The 21,871-nt window shown below is 43.9% G+C and overlaps 1 protein-coding gene across 3 annotated transcripts in view; it reads left to right on the forward strand.

The window, feature by feature from the left end:
• RANGAP1 (Ran GTPase activating protein 1) overlaps positions 1 to 21,871 on the forward strand; it is a 70,667-nt gene that overhangs the window by 36,412 nt on the left and 12,384 nt on the right. For all 3 annotated transcript variants that reach the window (XM_056524001.1, XM_056524003.1, XM_056524002.1), the window contains exon 11: positions 13,435 to 13,627. In XM_056524001.1, the coding sequence (XP_056379976.1) occupies positions 13,435 to 13,627 (193 nt within the window). The remainder of the gene's footprint in view (positions 1 to 13,434; positions 13,628 to 21,871) is intronic.

Below are 21,871 nucleotides of genomic sequence, written 5' to 3' on the forward strand. Positions count from 1 at the left end.
GTTTCCATAATAGTGTGCGATGTGGTTTTTTTTGCTGTCCTGGCACCATAGGGGCTTCCTAAATGGGACATGCCCCCCAAAAACCATTTCAGAAAAACTCACTCTCCTAAATCCCATTGTTGCTCCTTCGCTTCTGAGCCCTCTAGTGCACCCGCCGAACACTTGACATACACATATGAGGTATTTTCTTACTCGAGAGAAATTGGGTTACACATTTTGAGAGGAGGTTTTTCCTTTTACCCCTTGTAAAAATTCAAAAACTGGGTCTACAAGAACATGCGAGTGTAAAAAATGAAGATTTTGAAATTTCTCCTTCACTTTGCTGCTGTTCCTGTGAAACACCTAAAGGGTTAACACACTTAATGAATGTCATTTTGAATACTTTGAGGGGTGCAGTTTTTATAATGGGGTCATTTATGGGGTATTTCTAATATGAAGACCCTTCAAATCCACTTCAAATCTGAACTGGTCCCTGAAAAATTCCGATTTTGGAAATTTGGCGAAAAATTGGAAAATTGTTGCTGAACTTTGAAGCCCTCTGATGTCTTCCAAAAGTAAAAACTCATCAATTTTATGATGCAAACATAAAGTAGACATATTGTATTTGTGAATCAATATATAATTTATTTGAAAATTTTGCATTTTTCTAACTTTGAAGCTTTCTGCTTTGTAAGGAAAATGGATATTCCAAATAAAAAAAAAGTTATTCACATTTCCAATATGTCTACTTTATGTTGGCATCATAAAATTGACGTGTTTTTACTTTTGGAAGACACCAGAGGGCTTCAAAGTTCAGCAGCAATTTTCCAATTTTTCACAACATTTTCAAACTCACTATTTTTCAGGGACCAGTTCAGGTTTGAAGTGGATTTGAAGCTCTTCATATTAGAAATACCCCACAAATGACCCCATTATAAAAACTGCACCCCCCAAAGTATTCAAAATGACATTCAGTCAGCATTTTAACCCTTTAGGTGTTTCACAGGAATAGCAGCAAAATGGAGAAAATTCACAATCTTAATTTTTTTTACACTCGCATGTTCTTGTAGACCCAATTTTTGAATTTTAACAAGGGGTAAAAGGAGAAAATGTATACTTATCTTTGTAGCCCAATTTCTCTCGAGTAAGCACATACCTCATATGTCTATGTAAAGTGTTCAGCGAGCGCAGTAGAGGGCTCAGAAGCGAAGGAGCGACAAGGGGATTTTGGAGGATATGTTTTTCTGAAATGGTTTTTGGGGGGCATGTTGCATTTAGGAAGCCCCTATGGTGCCAGAACAGCAAAGAAAAAAAAAAACATGGCATAACATTTTGGAAACTAGACCCCTTGAGGAACGTAACAAGGAATTAAGTGAGCCTTAATACCCCACAGGGGTTACACGACTTTTGCATATGTTAAAAAAAAAAAAAAAAAAAAAAAAAATTTCACTAAAATGTGTGTTTCCCCTCCCCCCCCCCCCCAAATTTCACATTTTTGCAAGGGTTAATAGCAGAAGAGACCCCCAAAATTTGTAACCCCATTTCTTCTGAGTATGGAGGTATCCCATAAGTTGACCTGAAGTGCACTGCGGGCGAACTACAATGCTCAGAAGAAAAGGAGTCATATTTGGCTTTTTGAGAGCAAATTTTGCTCTCAAAAAGCATTTAGGAAGCCCCTATGGTGCCAGGACAGCAAAAAAAAAACACATGCCATACCATTTTGGAAACTAGACCCCTTGAGGAACGTAACAAGGAATAAAGTGAGCCTCAATCCCCCACACGACTTTTGCAAATGTAAAAAAAAATAAAAATAAAATAAAATGTCACTAAAATGTGTTTCCCCCCAAATTTCACAAGTGGATGTCAAGTGCACTGCAGGGGCGCCACAATGCTCAGAAGAGAAGGAGTCACGTTTGCAAACTTTGCTGAAATGGGGGGGACATGTCGCATTTAGGAAGCCCCTATGGTGCCAGGACAGCAAAAAAATCCCCACATGGCATACCATTTTGGAAACTAGACCCCTTGAGAAACGTAACAAGGGGTAAAGTAATCCTTAATACCCCACAGGGGTTTCACGACTTTTGCATATGTAAAAAAAATCTATATATTTTTTTTCACTAAAATGTGTGTTTCCCCCCCAAATTTTACATTTTTACAAGGGTTAATAGCATAAAAGACCCCCCACAATTTGTAAATAAATTTTTTTGGGAGTAAGGACATACCTTATTTTTTGATGATTTTGGCTTGGCGTGTGCACAGCAGGTCTTGCTTGAGTGGGAGCGCAGTCAGGGACCTTGAGCTTGATATGGAGCCAGGATGTGGGACGGGGGGGGGGGGGGGTCAAGCCAAGCCAAAATCATCAAAAAATTTGAGGGGAGTCAAGGAGCGTTAATAGGGCGAGAACTGAGCCCTAAAATAGGGGAACACTATGGGGGACAACGGGCCGTAACTGGGCTAGACAGGTGGGGTACAGAGGCCCGTAATATGGGGTACAGTGGGCCAGAAAATTATAAAATAGGATATGTTCCCAGAATGATGACCCAGAGCATAGCCAAAACTTTAAAAAAATATGCCCACCCCAAACCCTATGCTCTGAGTCATCATTCTGGGAATGTGATGTGTGTGGCCGTCCCTAACCTGTTGCCTCAAATGCGCACCCGCTCAGGTGGAGAGAGAGAGCGCTGCGCATTTGAGGCAACATAAAAAAGTCCCCGATGAGAGTGACTCAGTGACCTATGACCAATTTTTGAAAAAACACCCCCAGAGGTCTTATCAGTGTTTTTTTTTGTTTTGTTTTGTTTTTTTGGGGCAATTTAGTGATTTACGGGGGTTAAATTTAAAATATACTCTGGACTTGGTACATTGTGGAATTATCAAATTATGGAAAATTAAACTGAAAAGGGAAAATTTATGGCTCCATGGAAGTGGGATACTCCCTGAAGCAGCCTATGCAGAGGCCCGGATTATCTGGGCAAGTGTCACATTGATATGTGATGTCCTTCCGAATCCCCTTCCTGAAACACACTCTGCATCTTTTCTGGGATCGCCCCTTCTTTCCACTGTGGGGGACCTCACCTGGAAAGTGTTGGCCTGGGACGATCCTGGCGCCTATAACTCCAGACCCTTGGGAAGTCTGGCCTGATCTTTCCCCGTCAGCAAAGATCAGGAACCTTAGGACTTCTTCTTGGTACTGTAGGAATGTCCATGTGTTGCCAGCGTACTAGGATAGTACAAAAGCGGTGGACATGGCAACCTGTACCATGTAGACCGCAGCTTTTTTGTACCGTGCCCGTGTTTTCCGCATGGCTTTATATGGCTTGAGGACTTGATCTGAGAGATCAACTCCCCCTATATACCGATTGTAGTGCAGAATACAATCGGGCTTGAGGACCGGTCCCACGGTACCTCGCACAGGGACAGGGGTGCTGCCGTTCCCATGAATAGTGGTGAGCAGAAGGACATCCCTCTTATACTTCACCAACAACAGGTTATCATGGGTGAGGGCATGGGACTCGCCCTTGGGGATAGGCGTCTGGACCAAATTTAGCGGGAGGCCTCTCTGTTTCCTCCTCACGGTCCCACAAGCGGACGTGGATCTGTGTGTATGTGGGGCTTGGTGTATCCCAGTATATAACGGTGTGATTATCAACCACACACCGTTATTATAAAAGATAAATAAAAAAGATGGCGCACGCAGCTCCCTGAACCCCTAATAGGGCCCGGGGTCAGGGATCAAGCCCTAATAGGACCCTTGGGGACCTATTAGGGGGGAGGGTTTTTTTTTTTTTTTTTTACTTTATTATACTTTATTACACCTACCTGTCCCTGCAAGCCTCTGTCCCTATTATAACTGCTCCTGAGGGGGCTCCAGAGCTCCGAGGGGGGGATCAACGGTCCTCTTCCTGCTGCTGAACACAGAGAGTGGGTACAGCGGTGGGAAGGACCCGTTAACCCCTCCTCTGCTGCTCTGCTATTGGCTGGACGATCGCCAGCCAATAGCAGTGTTGCTGGGGCGGTGACAGTATTGTTTAACTTTTTTCACTTTTTTCGCTATTTTTGAATCAATTCTTTTAGGAATGTGGAATTTGTATCTCCTGATGCCCGGAACAGCATGTCCCGGGCATCAGGAGATACAAGTTCCACATTTGTGGAGCTGGGCAGGCCAGATCTGACGCGGCGGCGCTCTGGGTGTATGGAGCGGGCTCCGACTCGTGCCTGCTCCATACTCTGCAGCCCCCGGCTGTTCTCAGTAGCCGGGGGCCGCCGCTAATAGCCAGCATGCGGCTGGCTATTAAAGGAGTAGTCCGGCGCGCACTTTTCTCATTTTATCCCGTCCGGGCTTCAAAATAAAAGAAAACACACTTTCTCTTACCTGCCAACGAGCCCCCGTAGCTCCGGTACACTCCAGTACAGGTGTTCGGTCCCCGGGCTGTATTCTTCTTCCTGTTAGCCCGCCACGTCACGCGGAGCTTCAGCCTATCACCGGCCGCAGTGATGCCCCGCCTCGGCTGGTGATAGGCTGAAGCTCCATGTGACGTGCCTGGCTAACAGGAAGTAAGAAGAATACAGCCCCGGGACCGAACACCTGTACCGGAGTGTACCGGAGCTCCGGGGGCTCGTTGGCAGGTAAGAGAAAGTGTGTTTTCTTTTATTTTGCAGCCCGGACGGGATAAAATGAGAAAAGTGCACATTGGACTACTAGATCTAAAGGGATCTGTGAATGCGATGTATCGGGATATATCGCGATGTATCGTCACCTAGACTGTATCGCGATATGTCGAATCGCCACACTGGTATCGCGATTCGAATCGTATTGCCAAATTCTTGGCGATTCACACTATATATATATATATATATATATATATATATATATGTGTATATATATATGTGTATATATATATATGTATATATGTGTGTGTATATATATATATATGTGTGTGTATATATATATATAAAAAATGAGTGTATATATATATAAAAAATATGTGTGTATATATATATATATATATATATAAAATATGTGTGTATATATATATATAAAATATGTGTGTATATATATATGTGTGTGTGTGTGTGTGTGTGTGTGTATATATATATATATATATATATATATATATATATATATATCTCAGCTCATTGCACAACCTTTTCAGGCAGTGTTCCCTGGTATCAGCTTGGCTCCTGTTAAGGAATATAAAAGGCTGATCGGGATTTATGCCAAGCCAGACTACTCCCCAAAAGCGAAGTTTCTACCCATCTGCAGACAGCTGTTTCGGGGTGTTTTCCCCTAGTCAGTACAGAGCAGGGTGATCTGGCTTGGCTGTGGTGAGATGCCTGAGGCTGTAAACGGGGTCAGTACTTTCCTCAGGGAGAGGACACCTCTTCAGGTGTAACAGAGATTCAGGTTAGGCCAATTAGCACTTCACAGGCATTCCCCTACCCAGAATGCCTGCGGAGTGCTAATTGGCCTAACCTGAATCTCCGTTACACCTGAAGAGTTGTCCTCTCCCTGAGGAAAGTACTGACCCCGTATATATATGTATGTGTGTATATAATATATATATGTGTATGTATATAATATATATATGTGTATGTATATAATATATATGTATATCATATATATGTATATAATAAATATTTTATAATCCTTGCAGTCTTCATTCTGGCCACTAGGGCTAAAAGCAAGATTTTCGGTTCTGTACTGATAATTTCCCAGAAATGCCTTTCTTCTGAAGGGCACATTGAAAGTTGACACCAGTAGAGAGAAAACACTGGATCCACCACCATTCACAGCATAGATCAGCATCCCCTTTTCTGTAGAATTACATGACATCTGTAAAGGTCTCCAATTTATCTGAATGGGACATGTTCTATTTATTGTTGTTTATGGTCCATTGTTCCTGCTATGGACCCATTCCAATAACTGCTGTTAAAGACAAGAAAAAAGGACCCGTCACAACGGCAGTGTGAAAGTAACCTTAGTATCTGTCTCTGAATAGGAAAGAGAAAAAATGTAGGCGACACATTCCCTTTCATAAAAATGCCTAAGTTAGTCAATGGTGAACAAGTGTTTCTTGTTACCGTAATATGAATTACCAGTGAGATTTATTTTGTAGATTGTAAATGCATGTAGGGGTATTTAAGCCCTAAAAGGGCTGAAAAAATTCCAATCTCTTGGACAGAGCCCAGACTCCCAATTCTAAATGCAGTGGTGGATGGCACACGCTCCAGTCGTTCACTATGGTAGTGCCGGAGATACCTGAGCGATTGGATTACCCCGCCCGTTCCATATTCAGCAGAATGGCAAAGGTTAGAGCAGTGTCTCCCAACCAGGGTGCCTCCCAGATGTTGCAAAACTACAACTCCCAGCATGCCTGGACAGCCTTTGGCTGTCCAGGCATGCTGGGGGTTGTAGTTTTGCAACACCTGGAGGGACCCTGGTTGGGAAACACTGTGTTAGGCTGGGTCCACACTACGTTTTGTCCCATACGGGAGCGCATACGGCAGGGGGGAGCTAAAAGCTCGCGCTCCCGTATGTTACCGTATGCGCTCCCGTATGTCATTCATTTCAATGAGCCGGCCGGAGTGAAACGTTCGGTCCGGTCGGCTCATTTTTGCGCCGTATGCGCTTTTACAACCGGACCTAAAACCGTGGTTGACCACAGTTTTAGGTCCGGTTGTAAAAGCGCATACGGCGCAAAAATGAGCCGACCGGACCGAACGTTTCACTCCGGTCGGCTCATTGAAGTGAATGGCATACGGGAGCGCATACGGTCACATACGGGAGCGCGAGGTTTTAGCTCCCTCCTGCCGTATGCGCTCCCGTATGGGACAAAACGTAGTGTGGACCCAGCCTTAGAGTATGAGCTGCTTCTAGATGCCTCTGACCATGGCTTATCTTTAAGAACAAACTGCTTTAGCCTTGAAATTCAGCACGCCCAATCCCTATACACGCAGGATAGTTGCCGGCTCCCACTGACTTGGCTTGTGTGGGTGTCTCCACTTCCAGCTAGTCTGTTTTGTGTGAATGATAGTTATGCAATTGTTTGAGATTAATACTAGCTGTGAATCAAGATTTACCAGTTCTATCACGCCATAAGAAGTGTTCAAATCATGAGATTGACAAGTGCTGCTTTATACGCTCTTATCTAAACAAAAGCTGCGGTTTCATAATATGTTTACTAAAAATGTCTTGTTACCACTCCTGACTTGTCTGTTTTAGTAAAGACTTGCATTCCCTTAAAATAACAATATTTCCATAGTACACTGCTGGAAATGTATACAAACTTACATAGACCTTTGTCAGTGGAGGTATATGGCACATACCCTATTATTATTAGGGTAATAGTAACACCCATTCACTGATAAATTTCTGGGAGAACTAACTGGTCATGTATTGTGACCCTTTAGTCTGGTTTCAGGGTCCTATTTATTGGGTTTTGACACTGTTTAGGAGGTTACCTTTCAGTTGTCCATTAGTGTTTTGCTTTTAATGTTGTCTTATTCTATAACTCTCTTATTTGGAATAGTGTAGTAACTATCATTTCTCTATCGGCTCCATTGGGGGACACAGACCGTGGGTGTATGCTACTGTCTCTAGGAGGTATGACACTATGGCAACAAAGAAGTCGGCTCCTCCTAGCCGGATATACCCGCCTCCAGGCCCTGAGGTAATCAGTTTTAAGCTTAGTGTCTAAGGAGGTGGACATGGTCTGGAGTAGAGATGAGCGAACTTAAAGTAAATTCGATTCGTCACTAACTTCTCGGCTCGGCAGTTGATGACTTATCCTGCATAAATTAGTTCAGCTTTCAGGTGCTCCCGTGGGCTGGAAAAGGTGGATACAGTCCTAGCAGGGGGTGCTACTCTACCCGGTTGTTCTTCCAGACCTGGTGGGTTTGGCTGCCCCTCCAGCCTGGGTTCCCTCCCTCTCCCAGTCTATATCCGACTTGGCTCAGGTCTCCCGTTATGTGGGACTGCCTTGGAGAGGCCCTTCCTATACCGGCCCTCCGGAGGGTCCCGCTCTCCCCCTATTCTGATGCTCTTGCAGCATCATAGGTGTGTGTCATCTGACTCATCCCCCGAGTCTTCTGGCAGGCATGGGCGCTCCCCTCGCAGGCATCGCCCCGTTACTCCGACCTGTAGCAAGCGTTGCTCCTCTAGAGAATGCTCCCAGGGTCGGCGCTCTGGCTCTCCATACCCGCGTACCAGGGCCGCCTCAGACGTTCCCATTCACCAGGAGAACTTGTGGAAGAAGTTCTGATTCGGCCTCCGACTCAGAGGACCGCCCGGATGTGCCTAATGTGGTTTACCCAGTGGTTGTGGCCATAAGAGACACCTTCCATCTAAAGGACCCAGGAACTTCGGACGTGGTCCAGAAGTTTCCTTTCATCGTGTCCGACCTCTTCCGGGGGTGCCTCACCTCGTTCCCATTCACCTGGAGAACTTGTGGATGAGGTTTCTGATTCGGCCTCCGACTCAGAGGACCGCACGGATGTGCCTGATGTTTTGTACCCAGTGGTTGTGGCCATAAGAGACACCTTCCATCTAAAGGGCCCAGAAACTTCGGACATGGCTCCAGAAGTCTCCTTTCTTTGTGCCCGACTGGCACTCAAGACTTTCAGCTCTCACGCTGAATTTTACGCCCTGCGGGTATCCGCCGGAAGTCACCCTGACAAGAAGTTTCAGGAAATGAAGAAGGTTCAAGCGCGGTATTTCTTCGCCAAGGACCTCATTGCTCGGTGGACCTCCTCTCCAACTGTGGATCCACCGGTCTCCCGCCTCTCTAAGGCGCCTTCCCGGCCGTTGGCTGATGCGGCTGCCTTCAAGAATCCAGCGGACATGAAGGTGGAAATTTTGGCAATCTCTGCCCTTGAGACAGCAGGTTCTTCCTGCTTTTGCTTCTGCCAGGGTGTCAAAGGCCATTTTAGTATGGTCTTCCAACTCCGCCAGGGTAGTCTTCAAGATCCCTCCGGAGGATTTATTTAATCTAGCTCTCCGATGCTCTGCAGCCGGAGTTTTTTCCTGTGTTCTGCTTCCATGTGCCACTGTGCTGCCTTTACCACGAGCTACCTGGTAGCGACCGTCCCTTCATGTAGCTTTAAGCCTGCAATGCGGTCGCCACCTTGAGGAAGTGAGGCGACGGGCGGAAAGAGAGTTCTTTATTACCTCTGGTAAGGCTCACAGAACCGCTTTCCGTCGTAAGTTCTCCTTCCGGTTCTGCGGACCTTTGGTACCAACAAAGGGTACCAACAAAGGGTCCAGCCAGGCGCCTTCATGGGAAGAGCTTGAAAGAAGAGTAAAAGCAGGGTGCGCTCCCTGATGGGGTATACTACCAGGTGTGTACCCTGTGCCACACCTGGGTGATATACCAACCTTGTGAAGTGGCTGTGCTGAGCTGAGCTGAGCTGTGCTGCGCTTCGGGGTGATGGGCTGCTGCTCTTCTACCGGTACCGGATTTGCCAAAATGGTGTCCGGTTGTTGTGGCAGAATATATAATAGAAAGAAACCGGTTTTGATGAGGTGCTGCCCAGTGGGTGGTCAGAAAAGGAGGACTCGGGTGGCACAGGACAATTAATACTTTATTGGTGAAGTTGGGACAACACGTTTCGGCATTCACTGATGCCTTCCTCAGGTCCAATTACAGTTCTAAGAGCACTATATATATATATATATATATATATATAATATTATATAGAAACAATGGACAGACATGTTGTGTGACATTTCGCACGGGTCAGACATAGTAGACATAGTAGAGGAGAAGGTGTGGAATGTGTGGATGATAAAAAAAAAAAAAAAAAAGTTGTGTGTGTATATATAGCAACAGGAGAATACAGCAGCACACTGCTAGCACAAATATATAGATGAAACATGAGTATATAGATAGAACATGAAAAGCCATACCGCACCCCACCCACCTCTATTAGGTGTATATAAGGTGCCTTGGATGTTTCAGACCTTGCATGCCTGCTGTACTGTTTACACAGAGGCATATTCATAGTGTAGGGTCCGTCCCAGAATGAGGTCACCTTACCGTGGTGGGACGGCCTACGCTATTTGGCGCCAAATTTGCAAGCCAAGTACCTCATAATTTCATATTTTCATTTATTGCACTACAGCTGTAAAGCTTTTCATGTTCTATCTATATACTCATGTTTTATCTATATCTTTGTGCTAGCAGTGTGCTGCTGTATTCTCCTGTTGCTGTATATTTAGCCCAGCAGCTTGCACCTGTAAGCCAGGTCTTTACGATAGTTTGGAATCAATAGTGCTGGCCAACTTATTCTTTGATTGTGTGTATATAATATATATATATTATACACATTCATACACATATGCATGCATACATACATATACACACACACACATACGTGTGGTGTGAGGTAGAAAGGATTGTTAAAAAAGTTTTTTTTTTTAATATTTACTTTTGATAAAATTTAATTGTGTTAAAATGGGTAAATATGCTATGTGACATAATATAAAATCATGTAGTGTAAAACAAATTATTGATTTTATCGTGATGTATATGCTGAATGGTTTGGGTGTAGAGTATGGAGGGGTTGACAACATCAGGTATATGGAGACATCAGTGGTGTAGATACACAGTTAAATGCATTTGTAAACATAAGGACATATGGCTGTCTGTCCATATTTCTAGTAAAAAATAGTTTTCTAGCAGTAAAAGTACATATGGTTATGGAAACAAGTATTTCTCTAGCAATCAAATTGCCGATCTCATAGAATACATGGAATTAAACATGGAGATAAAACAAAAACAAAAAAACAGGGGGGTGTGGACTTACCCCAGTTCTAGTGGTTGCTAGGTTCTGAGTTGCTATGGGGAGGAATGGCAAGTGTTAATATTTCTGAGGGTGGGGGGAGGAGGGTTTGCATAAGGGTTAGGTTGATTGCATAGTGAGGGTGAATACGTGGAGAGGAGTCCTGTGTGTGCAGCCTTGCCGTCTCGGTCCGTGACAGCATGCTGCAGGCGTGCGCTTTTTATGGAGACACCGGAGCGTCACTTCCGGTGCACGTTGCCATGGTAATGGAGACGCCGCGGGGTCTATGCGCATGGTTTATGCGCAGCCCGTGGCTTCTTGTGTAGGGCTACTGCGCTAGTCGGCATGTGTAAATGCCGGCTCATGTGGTGTGTTATATGCGCATGCGTGGGAAGTAGCAACCTCTCTGGCCGCGTTTAAATGAGCCCGTGGACAATGGGGTCAGTGTGGATTGTTAGGGGAAAGCAACCCCAAACAATTCACACTGACCCCATTGTCCACGGGCTCATTTAAATGCGTCCAGAGAGGTTGCCTATGCTGTCACAGCATAAGCCACAACACGGACATCTTCACTTCAAAAATCACATCGAACTCCTACAAAATCAAGTCCCACCTCACCTGCAACTCCACACATGTGGTATACCTAATGGAATGTAATTGCGGTCTTCAATATGTTGGCAGAACTACCCAACCCTTACGGAAGCGACTCAACGGCCACAACTGTAACATCGGATACCAGAAACACAGTGTATCCCGCCACCTAACCGACAAACGCAACAAGAACTTTTCATTCATCAGAATTACACCCATCGAACAGATCCCCTCAGAAACCCAGAATAGGATAGCAACCCTCAATAGAAGAGAGGCGTATTGGATATTCAAGATATATTACCCCCAACCAGATGGTCTCAACAAATGCATCGAACTGTAACACCCCACAGACTTTATATATGCAACCACCCACAGACCCTTTGGATCCACCTATGGACATATATATATATATATATATATATATGTATATGTGTGTATAAGGCCACCTACAGACGCTTTGGATCCACCTATTGACTCTATATACATTTTTACATACAGGTTATATTACTATTTTCCATTTATTATTTGTTTATAATTCAAAATTCATCATTCTCTTACACATACGTCATACTTCTGTGCATCCCACCACTATCCCATGGACAGCAATACTTCTGCGCATCCCACCACTATCCCATGGACAGCAATACTACTCCCCAATCCAGTCGGGATTGGAACTGGGGTTGTCTCTCAGTTCCCTTAAGGGTCTGGTTTCGGCCCTTTCTTTTTTTTTTCCAGCGTCCTTTGGCTTCTAATTCTCATGTCTGGACCTTCCTTCAAGGAGTGGCGCATGCTGCCCCTCCTTATCGGTCACCTTCTCCACCTTAGGATTTGAAACTGGTTCTGGGAGTACTCCAAGGTGAACCTTTTGAACCCCTTGGGGAGGTGTCCCTGCGCCTCCTTTTTTTGAAAGTGGCATTTTCTTGTTATTTCCTCCATTCGGAGAGTGTCTGAATTGGCAGCTCTCTCCTGCCGTTCTCAGTTTCTGGTGCTTCACCAGGACAAGGTTGTCTTCCGGCCAGATCCTTCCTTTTTGCCTAAGGTTGTTTTGTCCTTTCATCTCAATGAGGACATTATTCTTCCGTCCTTTTGTCCCGCTCCTTTTCATTCTAGGGAGCATTTACTCCACAAACTGGATGTGGTTTGGGATGTTAGGTATTACCTCTCTCTCTTCTTCGTTTCGTCAGTGCGATTCCTTTTTCGTCCTTACGGAAGGTCGTCGTAAGGGACAACCTTCTTCCAAGACTACCACTTCTCGGTGGATCCGATCTGCCATTTCGGAAGCCTATCGCTGTAGGGGGAAGATTCCTCACTTCAGGGTTGTGGCTCATTCTACCCGTTTCTGTTGGGCATCCTGGGCTCTCCAGAACAAAGCCTCAGCCTCGCAGATTTGCAGGGCGGCTACTTGGTCGTCTTTGCACACTTTCTCGAGGTTCTACCGGGTTCATACCTTCGCATCGGCGGATGCTAGTCTGGGCCGTAAACTGCTGCAGGCGGCACAGCCGTCTGACTGACTGCTTATCTGCCCACCCAAGGAACGGCTTTGGTACGTCCCATTGTCTGTGTCCCCCAATGGAGCCGATAGAGAAAAGGAGATTTTTTAACACTTACTGTAAAATCTCTTTCTCGAAGGATCCATTGGGGGACACAGCTCCCGCCCTTTTGGGTTTCTCTTTGGTTCTCTGTCCGAGGGTGTGTTCAGTTATATCTTTTCTTCTGGTTCTTGGACAGTTTGTTTTTTACTTGACCTGTCGGTTCTCTCCTATTGCTCTGATACTAAAACTGATTACCTCAGGGCCTGGAGGTGGGTATATCCTGCTGGGAGGAGCCGACTTCTTTGTTGCCATAGTGTCATACCTCCTAGAGACAGCAGCATACACCCACGGTCTGTGTCCCCCAATGGATCCTTCGAGAAAGATTTTACGGTAAGTGTTAAAAATAATCTCCTTATTCTATAAACTAGATTCTGTAATAAAAAAAAAAAAAAGATTCCATGGTATCATTTACACTACAAAATATTTTTGGAGCAAAAATGGTGTCAGTCTTTATGCCTTTTTGTGCTTGTTCAGAGTATATTCCGCTTTTCAGTGATGATGAAGGGGATGACGATGATGAGGAGGATGACGACGATGATGAGGAGGAGGAAGATGATGATGATGATGGGGAGGAGGACGAGGAAGATGAGGAGGATGATGATGATGATGATGATGATGATGAAGAAGAGGAAGGAGATGAAGAGGAGGAAAATAAGCTAGAAAAGTCTAAGAAATTTCCACTTCAGGTAATAAGATAGTAAATCAGTCACCGAAATGCAAAACAATGCGCAAATGTCACACAGTGTGTACAAGGATGCGATTTATTGCAAGCCCCGCTCAAAAAGAATAAGGGCCTCTACAAACCTTCCTTTTCCCTCTGGCCAAAAGGCTCCTGCAAGGGTCCAGGATCAATGTCAAGTAGATGGCATCCCTGTAAAAACAGGGACAACGACACACATCCCCTAAACCTCCAAAAGGTACATTCCTAAAGGGCACCGCACCCTAAAAGATCCTTGTGACACACAACACTTAAAGGGGTAGTCCAGTGGTGAAAAACTTATCCCCTATCCTAAGGATAAGGGATAAGTTTGAGATCGCGGGGGGTCCGACCGCTGGGGCCCCCTGCGATCTCTCTGTACAGGGCCCCGGCTCTCCGGCCAGATAGCGGGTGTCGACCCCCGCACGAAGCGGCGGCCGACACGCCCCATCAATACATCTCAATGGCAGAGCCGGAGATTGCCGAAGGCAGCGCTCGGCTCTGCCATAGAGTTGTATTGAGGGTGCGTGTCGGCCGCTGCTTCGTGCGGAGGTCGACACGCCCCCTTCCCGCGGGCTCTCGGGGCTCCGTACAGGAGATCGCAGGGGGCCCCAGCGGTCGGACCCCCCGCGATCTGCAACTTATCCCCTATCCTTAAGATAGGGGATAAGTTGTTCACCACTGAGTCACCACTGGACTACTCCTTTAAATGGGCACTATCACCAACTTTATTTTTTGATATGTTGTAGTACTTGTGTACTACAACATATCTCTAATATACTTCTATTATTTTTTTTTTTTTCATTAAAAAGGTTTAATTTACATTTAAAAACCGGCCACTAAAAAAGGACTGATTTTGGAGTGGCAATCAGTCGTTTTTCAGTTAGGCTGCACTCGCTCACTGCCTGTCAATCAGACAGGCGGGAGCGAGCGCATTGGCTCCCCGCCCACTGGCTGGGAGGCCACTCCTCCCCCACATCGCCGTTGCCGCCGCTTTCCCTGCACGCCCGCTGCCGGACTCTGCAGTAACTGCAAGTGTAATGAGGGAACGGGGTATGCGGGGCGGGGGGGAACGGGCTAGCAAAAAAATAAAAATAGGATGGTGGGAGCTACCCTTTAAGTAACCATAATGCAAAAAGTTTAAAGGGGTACTCCGGCCCCAAGACATCTTATCCCCTATCCAAAGGGGTTGTAGTAGATACTCCAAAGGAGTTTATTTATTTTTTGTACTTGCCTTAAAATCTTTCTTGTAGCCTTCATTGGGGGACACCACACCCACCCATTTCTTCATTTTTTTTTTTTTTTTTTTTTTTCATCCGGGATTCCTTTCTAGGGTCCTTCCGACATGTTCTTTGTTGGCTTCTCCTACTGCTTTGTGATAAAACTGATTACCTCCCTTCCAGTGGGTGGGTATATCCTGCCAGGGAGGAGCCAACTTTTTCCCTAGTGTCAGCGCCTCCTAGTAGCAAGAGCATATACCCATCAGTAAGGTGTTCCCTAATGAAGGCTATGTGAAAGAGATTTTACGGTGAGTACAAAAAAAATCTCCTTATTAGAACAAGATATTATTCAGGTTAGTGTTGGGTGACTCTGCTGTCGGTTTCCCTTTTAAGGCTACTGTCACACTGCGGTTATGTCACGGCAATACGACAGGCTTTGTAAAACGACTGGAATATAGCTAGAGAAAAATCTTTTTCTCCCGCTATACTCATCTAAAACAACGGACCCCATTCTAATCAGTGAGATCCAGCGGTGCTATTGAGACCCGTTCTGATAAAAAGCCTAATGGGCCCATTTAGGGCGGGTCACAACGGCAGTGTGAAAGTAGCCTTAAAGGGGTACTCCGGTGAAAACATTTTTTCTTTTAAATCAACTGGTGCCAGAAAGTTAAACATATTTGTAAATTACTTCTATTAAAAAATCTTAATCCTTCCAGTACTTATTAGCTGCTGAATGCTACAGAGGTAATTCCTTTCTTTTTGGAACACTGATGACATCACGAGCACAGTGCTCTCTGCTGACATCTCTGTCCATTTTAGCAACCGTGCATAGCAGATGTATGCTAAGGGCAGCATGGTGGCTCAGTGGTTAGCACGGCTGCCTTGCAGCGCTGGGGCCTTGGATTCAAATCCCACTAAGGGCAACAATAAATAAGGTATTATTATTATAATAACGTCAGCAGAGAGAACTGTGGTCGTGATGTCATCAGAGAGCATTCCAAAAAGAAAAGAATTTCCTCTGAAGTTTTCAGCAGCTAATAAGTACAGGAAGGATTAAGATTTTTTAATAGAAGTAATGTAAAAATCTGTTTAACTTTCCGGAGCCAGTTGATTTAAAAGAAAAGAAGGTTTTCACCGGAGTACCCCTTTAAAGGGGTAATGTAAAGATGCAAAGTTCTCTCCCGTCCACAGGATAACCAGCTTATTGGTGAGGGTCCTACTGTGCATCTTGGGATAAGCCCTCTAACACAGATACCATTAAACTCTGTAAATGTTTGTGATTTTTCACAAACCACAATAACATAGCATGTTGCACTGTTCTATACAATAAAAAGATAATGAAGCCACGAAAGACACTCCTGTCATGTAACAGAAGTCATGTTGTGAAGTTGGCCTTGCATACAAGATAGCTGTTTGCATGGGACAGGCACCTCCTTATCTCCAGGGAGAACAAAAAGTTCAGGCAGTTAAAATCTAAAAGCCGCATTGTCTCTCCCCCCACCGTACACACTAGATGGCTGCAGCTCCTGCTATAGTTGGAGGGTTTGGCTGGCAATAATTTTAACCCCTTCAGGACCAAGCTCATTTTGGCCTTAAGGACCAGAGCGTTTTTTGCAAATCTGACCACTGTCACTTTAAACATTAATAACTCTGGAATGCTTTTACTGATCATTCTGATTCCGAGATTGTTTTTTCGTGACATATTCTACTTTAACATAGTGGTAAAATTTTATGGTAACTTGCATCCTTTCTTGGTGAAAAATCCCCAAATTTGACGAAAAAATTGAAAATTTTGCATTTTTCTAACTTTGAAGCTCTCTGCTTGTAAGGAAAATGGATATTAAAAATACATTTTTTTTTTATTCACATATACAATATGTCTACTTTACGATTGCATCATAAAATTGACGAGTTTTTACTTTTGGAAGACACCAGAGGGCTTCAAAGTTCAGCAGCAATTTTCCAAATTTTCACAAAATTTTCAAACTCAATATTTTTCAGGGACCAGTTCAGGTTTGAAGTGGATTTGAATGGTCTTCATATTAGAAATACCCCACAAATGACCCCATTATAAAAACTGCACCCCCCAAAGTATTCAAAATGACATTCAGTAAGTGTTTTAACCCTTTAGGTGTTTCACAGGAATAGCAGCAAAGTGAAGGAGAAAATTCAAAATCTTCATTTTTTACACTCGCATGTTCTTGTAGACCCAATTTTTTAATATTTGCAAGGGGTAAAAGGAGAAAATTTTTACTTGTGTTTGTAGCCCAATTTCTCTCGAGTAAGCACATACCTCATATGTCTATGTTAATTGTTCGGCGGGCGCAGTAGAGGGCTCAGAAGCGAAGGAGCGACAAGGGGATTTTGGAGAGTATGTTTTTCTGAAATGGTTTTTGGGGGGCATGTTGCATTTAGGAAGCCCCTATGGTGCCAGAACAGCTAAAACCGCCCACATGCCATACCATTTTGGAAACTAGACCCCTTGAGGAACGTAACAAGGAATTAAGTGAGCCTTAATACCCCACAGGGGTTTCACAACTTTTTGCAAATGTAAAAAAAAAAAAAAAAAATATCTAAAATGCTTGGTTTCCCAAAAATTTGACATTTTTACAAAGGGTTAAATCAGAAAATACCCCCCAAAATTTGAAGCCCAATTTCTCCCAATTCAGAAAACACCCCATATGGGGGTGAAAAGTGCTCTGCTGGCGCACTACAGGTCCCAGAAGAGAAGGAGTCACATTTGGCTTTTTTGAAGCAAATTTTGCTCTGGGGGCATGCCTCATTTAGGAAGCCCCTATGGTGCCAGGACAGAAAAAAACCCACATGGCATACCATTTTGGAAACTAGACCCCTTGGGGAACGTAACAAGGGGTAAAGTGAACCTTAATACCCCACAGGGGTTTCAAGACTTTTGCATATGTAAAAAAATATATATATTTTTTACCTAAAATGCTTGGTTTCTCAAAAATTTTACATTTTTACAAAGGGTTAAAGCAGAAAATACCCCCCAATATTTGAAGCCCAATTTCTCCCGATTCAGAAAACACCCCATATGGGGGTGAAAAGTGCTCTGCTGGCGCACTACATGTCTCAAAAGAGAAGGAGTCACATTTGGCTTTTTGGAAGCAAATTTTGCTCTGGGGGCATGTCGCATTTAGGAAGCCCCTATGGTGCCAGGACAGCAAAAAAAAAAACACTTGACATACCATTTTGGAAACTAGACCCCTTGGGGAACGTAACAAGGGGAAAAGTGAACCTTAATACCCCACAGGGGTTTCAAGACTTTTGCATATGTAAAAAAATATATATATTTTTTACCTAAAATGCTTGGTTTCTCAAAAATTTTACATTTTTACAAAGGGTTAAAGCAGAAAATACCCCCCAATATTTGAAGCCCAATTTCTCCCGATTCAGAAAACACCCCATATGGGGGTGAAAAGTGCTCTGCTGGTGCACTACAGGTCTCAGAAGAGAAGGAGTCACATTTGGCTTTTTGGAAGCAAATTTTGCCCTGGGGGCATGCCGCATTTAGGAAGCCCCTATGGTGCCAGGACAGGAAAAAAAAACACATGACATACCATTTTGGAAACTAGACCCCTTGGGGAACGTAACAAGTGGTAAAGTGAACCTTAATACCCCACAGGGGTTTCACGACTTTTGCATATGTAAAAAAAATATATATTTTTTACCTAAAATGCTTGGTTTCTCAAAAATTTTACATTTTTACAAAGGGTTAAAGCAGAAAATACCCCCCAAAATTTGAAGCCCAATTTCTCCCGATTCAGAAAACACCCCATATGGGGGTGAAAAGTGCTCTGCTGGTGCACTACAGGTCTCAGAAGAGAAGGAGTCACATTTGGCTTTTTGGAAGCAAATTTTGCTCTGGGGGCATGCCGCATTTAGGAAGCCCCTATGGTGCCAGGACAGCAAAAAAAAAACACATGGCATACCATTTTGGAAACTAGACCCCTTGGGGAATGTAACAAGGGGTAAAGTGAACCTTAATACCCCACAGGTGTTTCACGACTTTTGCATATGTAAAAAAATATATATATTTTTTACCTAAAATGCTTGGTTTCTCAAAAATTTGACATTTTTACAAAGGGTTAAAGCAGAAAATGCCCCCCAAAATTTGAAGCCCAATTTCTCCCGATTCAGAAAACACCCCATATGGGGGTGAAAAGTGCTCTGCTGACACACTACAGGTCTCAGAAGAGAAGGAGTCACATTTTGGCTTTTTGGAAGTGCTCTGGGGGCATGCCGCATTTAGGAAGACCCTATGGTGCCAGGACAGCAAAAAAAAAAACACATGGCATACCATTTCGGAAACTAGACCCCTTGGGGAATGTAACAAGGGGTCAAGTGAACCTTAATACCCCACAGGTGTTTCACGACTTTTGCATATGTAAAAAATAAAATAAAAAAATCACTAAAATGCTTGTTTTTCCCCAAATTTTTCATTTTTACAAGGGGTTATAGCTGAAAAATTACCCCAAAATTTGTAGCCCCATTTCCCTTGAGCAAGGAAATAACCCATAAAAGCACGTAAAATGCTTTGCTGGTGAACTACAGGTCTCAGAAGGGAAGGAGCAAAATTTGGAGAGAGAATTTTTTGGGGGCATGTCGGATTTAGGAAGCCCCTATGGAGCCAGAACCCCGGGAACCTGCTGAGGTATTCATCTAGGGGTATAATGGAAATTTTTTTAAGTTTTGTTTAGGGGTTTAGCAAGATAGTGAAAATAAAACTATACCTGCCAAGGTATTCATCTAGGGGTATAATGGAATTTTTTTTTTTGTTAAGGGTTTAGCAAAATGTTGAAAATATAAAACTATACCTGCCAAGGTATTCATCTAGGGGTATAATGGGAATTTTTAGTTTTATTAGGGGTTTGCCAATTAGATTTTTTTTAATAGTTTAGTGGAGAAAAAGGGGGAAATAAATGAATTGCTCACATGTCATTCCAAGGGTGCATTGGGTAGAGTTATCCAAAGTCATTCTAAAAATAATTAAAGGGGACAAAATTAGATATCATATGTTGTGTGATAGATTTTAAAACAGTCTTCAATGCACAGACCGGGTTTGTGGGGACATGTCTCACAGTGGTATATAGTGCATTTTCTAATGCCACGCTTGGAGCACACCCGACACCGCTTCTGTTGCCTACTCCCCGATTCTCTACGGGGAACTACCGCAGGAAAATGTTGCCCTGGAACTATTCTGTTCTCCGATCCTGTGGCTCTGCTTTCCTCCCCTTCCGGATCCCCAAACAGAAAGTCCTTAATAACATTTTTCTGGAATTGCAGGTATGTGCATGTATTTCCTGCACGTTTGTACACCACAAATGAATTGTACATGGTAATTTGGAAGAGGTGCAGTGCCAATTTTTTATACCAGGTCTTAGTTTTGCGTAGGGCAGTGTACGGCTGCAAGGCCTGATCTGACAGATCCACCCCTCCCATGAACTTATTATAGTCCTGGATACACACCGGTTTAGGGGCACTCTCTGTGGTACCACGGACTTGGACAGGGGTGGATCTGTCTGGGTGTAAGGTGGTTAGTACAAGAACATCACGCTTGTCCTGGTACTTCACAAGCATCATGTTGTCCTTGCACACAGCCTTGCTTTCCCCCTTCTTCAACTTTTGCCGTACAAAAATTTTAGGCAGATCCCTTTGATTTCGCCTGATGGTACCACAGGCCACAGTCCCCTTGGCAAACAGGCATTGTAGTAATGGGACGCTAGTGTAAAAATTATCAAGGTAGATGTTATACCCTTGATCTAGCAGGGGGTGAACTAGATCCCATACTATTTTTCCCGTTGTTTTTAGTACGGGGGGACACTCTGGGGGCTCTATTTTAGAGTCTTTCCCCTCATAGACTCTGAATTTGTGCGTATAGCCGGTTGTGCTCTCGCACAACTTATAAAGTTTTACCCCATACCTGGCCCGTTTGTTAGGCAGGTATTGCCTAAAGTGCAACCTTCCTTTGAAGTGCACAAGAGATTCGTCCACTGCAATCTCTTTTTCTGGGGTGTAAACTTCAGAAAATTTTTGATTTAAATAATTAACAAGGGGCCGAATTTTATATATGCGATCAAAATTTGGATCACTGGGAGGTGGACAATTTTCATTATTTGCATAATGTAGAAATTTGAGGAGGGCTTCAAACCGATTCCTTGGCATGACCGACCGGTACAGTGGAGTATGGTAAAGCATATCATTACTCCAATAGGAGCGAATTGTGGGCTTTTTAACTATGCCCATGTTAAACAAAAGGGCAAAAAATTTTTTGAGCTCTAGTGCATTGGTTGGCGTCCATTGATAAGGCCTAGCATGATATGCCTGTGGATTGGCCGCAATGAATTGCTCAGCATACCGGTTGGTTTCCTCCACTATCAAATTAATCAGCTCTTCTGAAAAGAAGAGCTGAAAAAAATCAGCTTCTTTCAACCCCACGGTGTCAACACGAATGCCTGCAGTGGCCACAAACTCAGGCAAATTGGGTATAAAGTTTGAAGCTGGAGCCCACTCAGAGATGGCACTAGGACCTGGCTCAATATTGGTACTAGGACTGGTACTAGGACCTGGCCTAGGGCGGTGGCGGGGAGGTTCCTCGTCAGAATCAGTGGAAGAGGAAGAAGAAGAGGGCAAATATAACAACTCTTCACCACTATCTGAACCAGAGGAAGATGCCAAGAAGGCATATGCCTCCTCAGTGCTGTACATGCGACGCCTTGACATATTGGATGACACTATAAGTGGCGAAGTGTCTCTGATGTACAACACTAGAACAATATTTTTTTTGTATTTTTATATTTTTATATATTTTTTTTACTTTTTTACTTTTTTTATAACAACGGAAAAACTGAAACAAAAAGCGCCACTAGAACTAAAAAAAAACAGCGGCGAACTGTCACTGCTGTCACTAATCAGTGACGCACCAGGAAAAAACGTAACAGGGTAGTATGGAGGTGTGCAAGGTGGTGATGGGATGAAAGGGTGACAGTCACTTC

This window comes from Hyla sarda, chromosome 6, assembly GCF_029499605.1.
Source record: "Hyla sarda isolate aHylSar1 chromosome 6, aHylSar1.hap1, whole genome shotgun sequence".
In the NCBI taxonomy this organism is placed as follows: Eukaryota; Metazoa; Chordata; class Amphibia; order Anura; family Hylidae; genus Hyla; species Hyla sarda.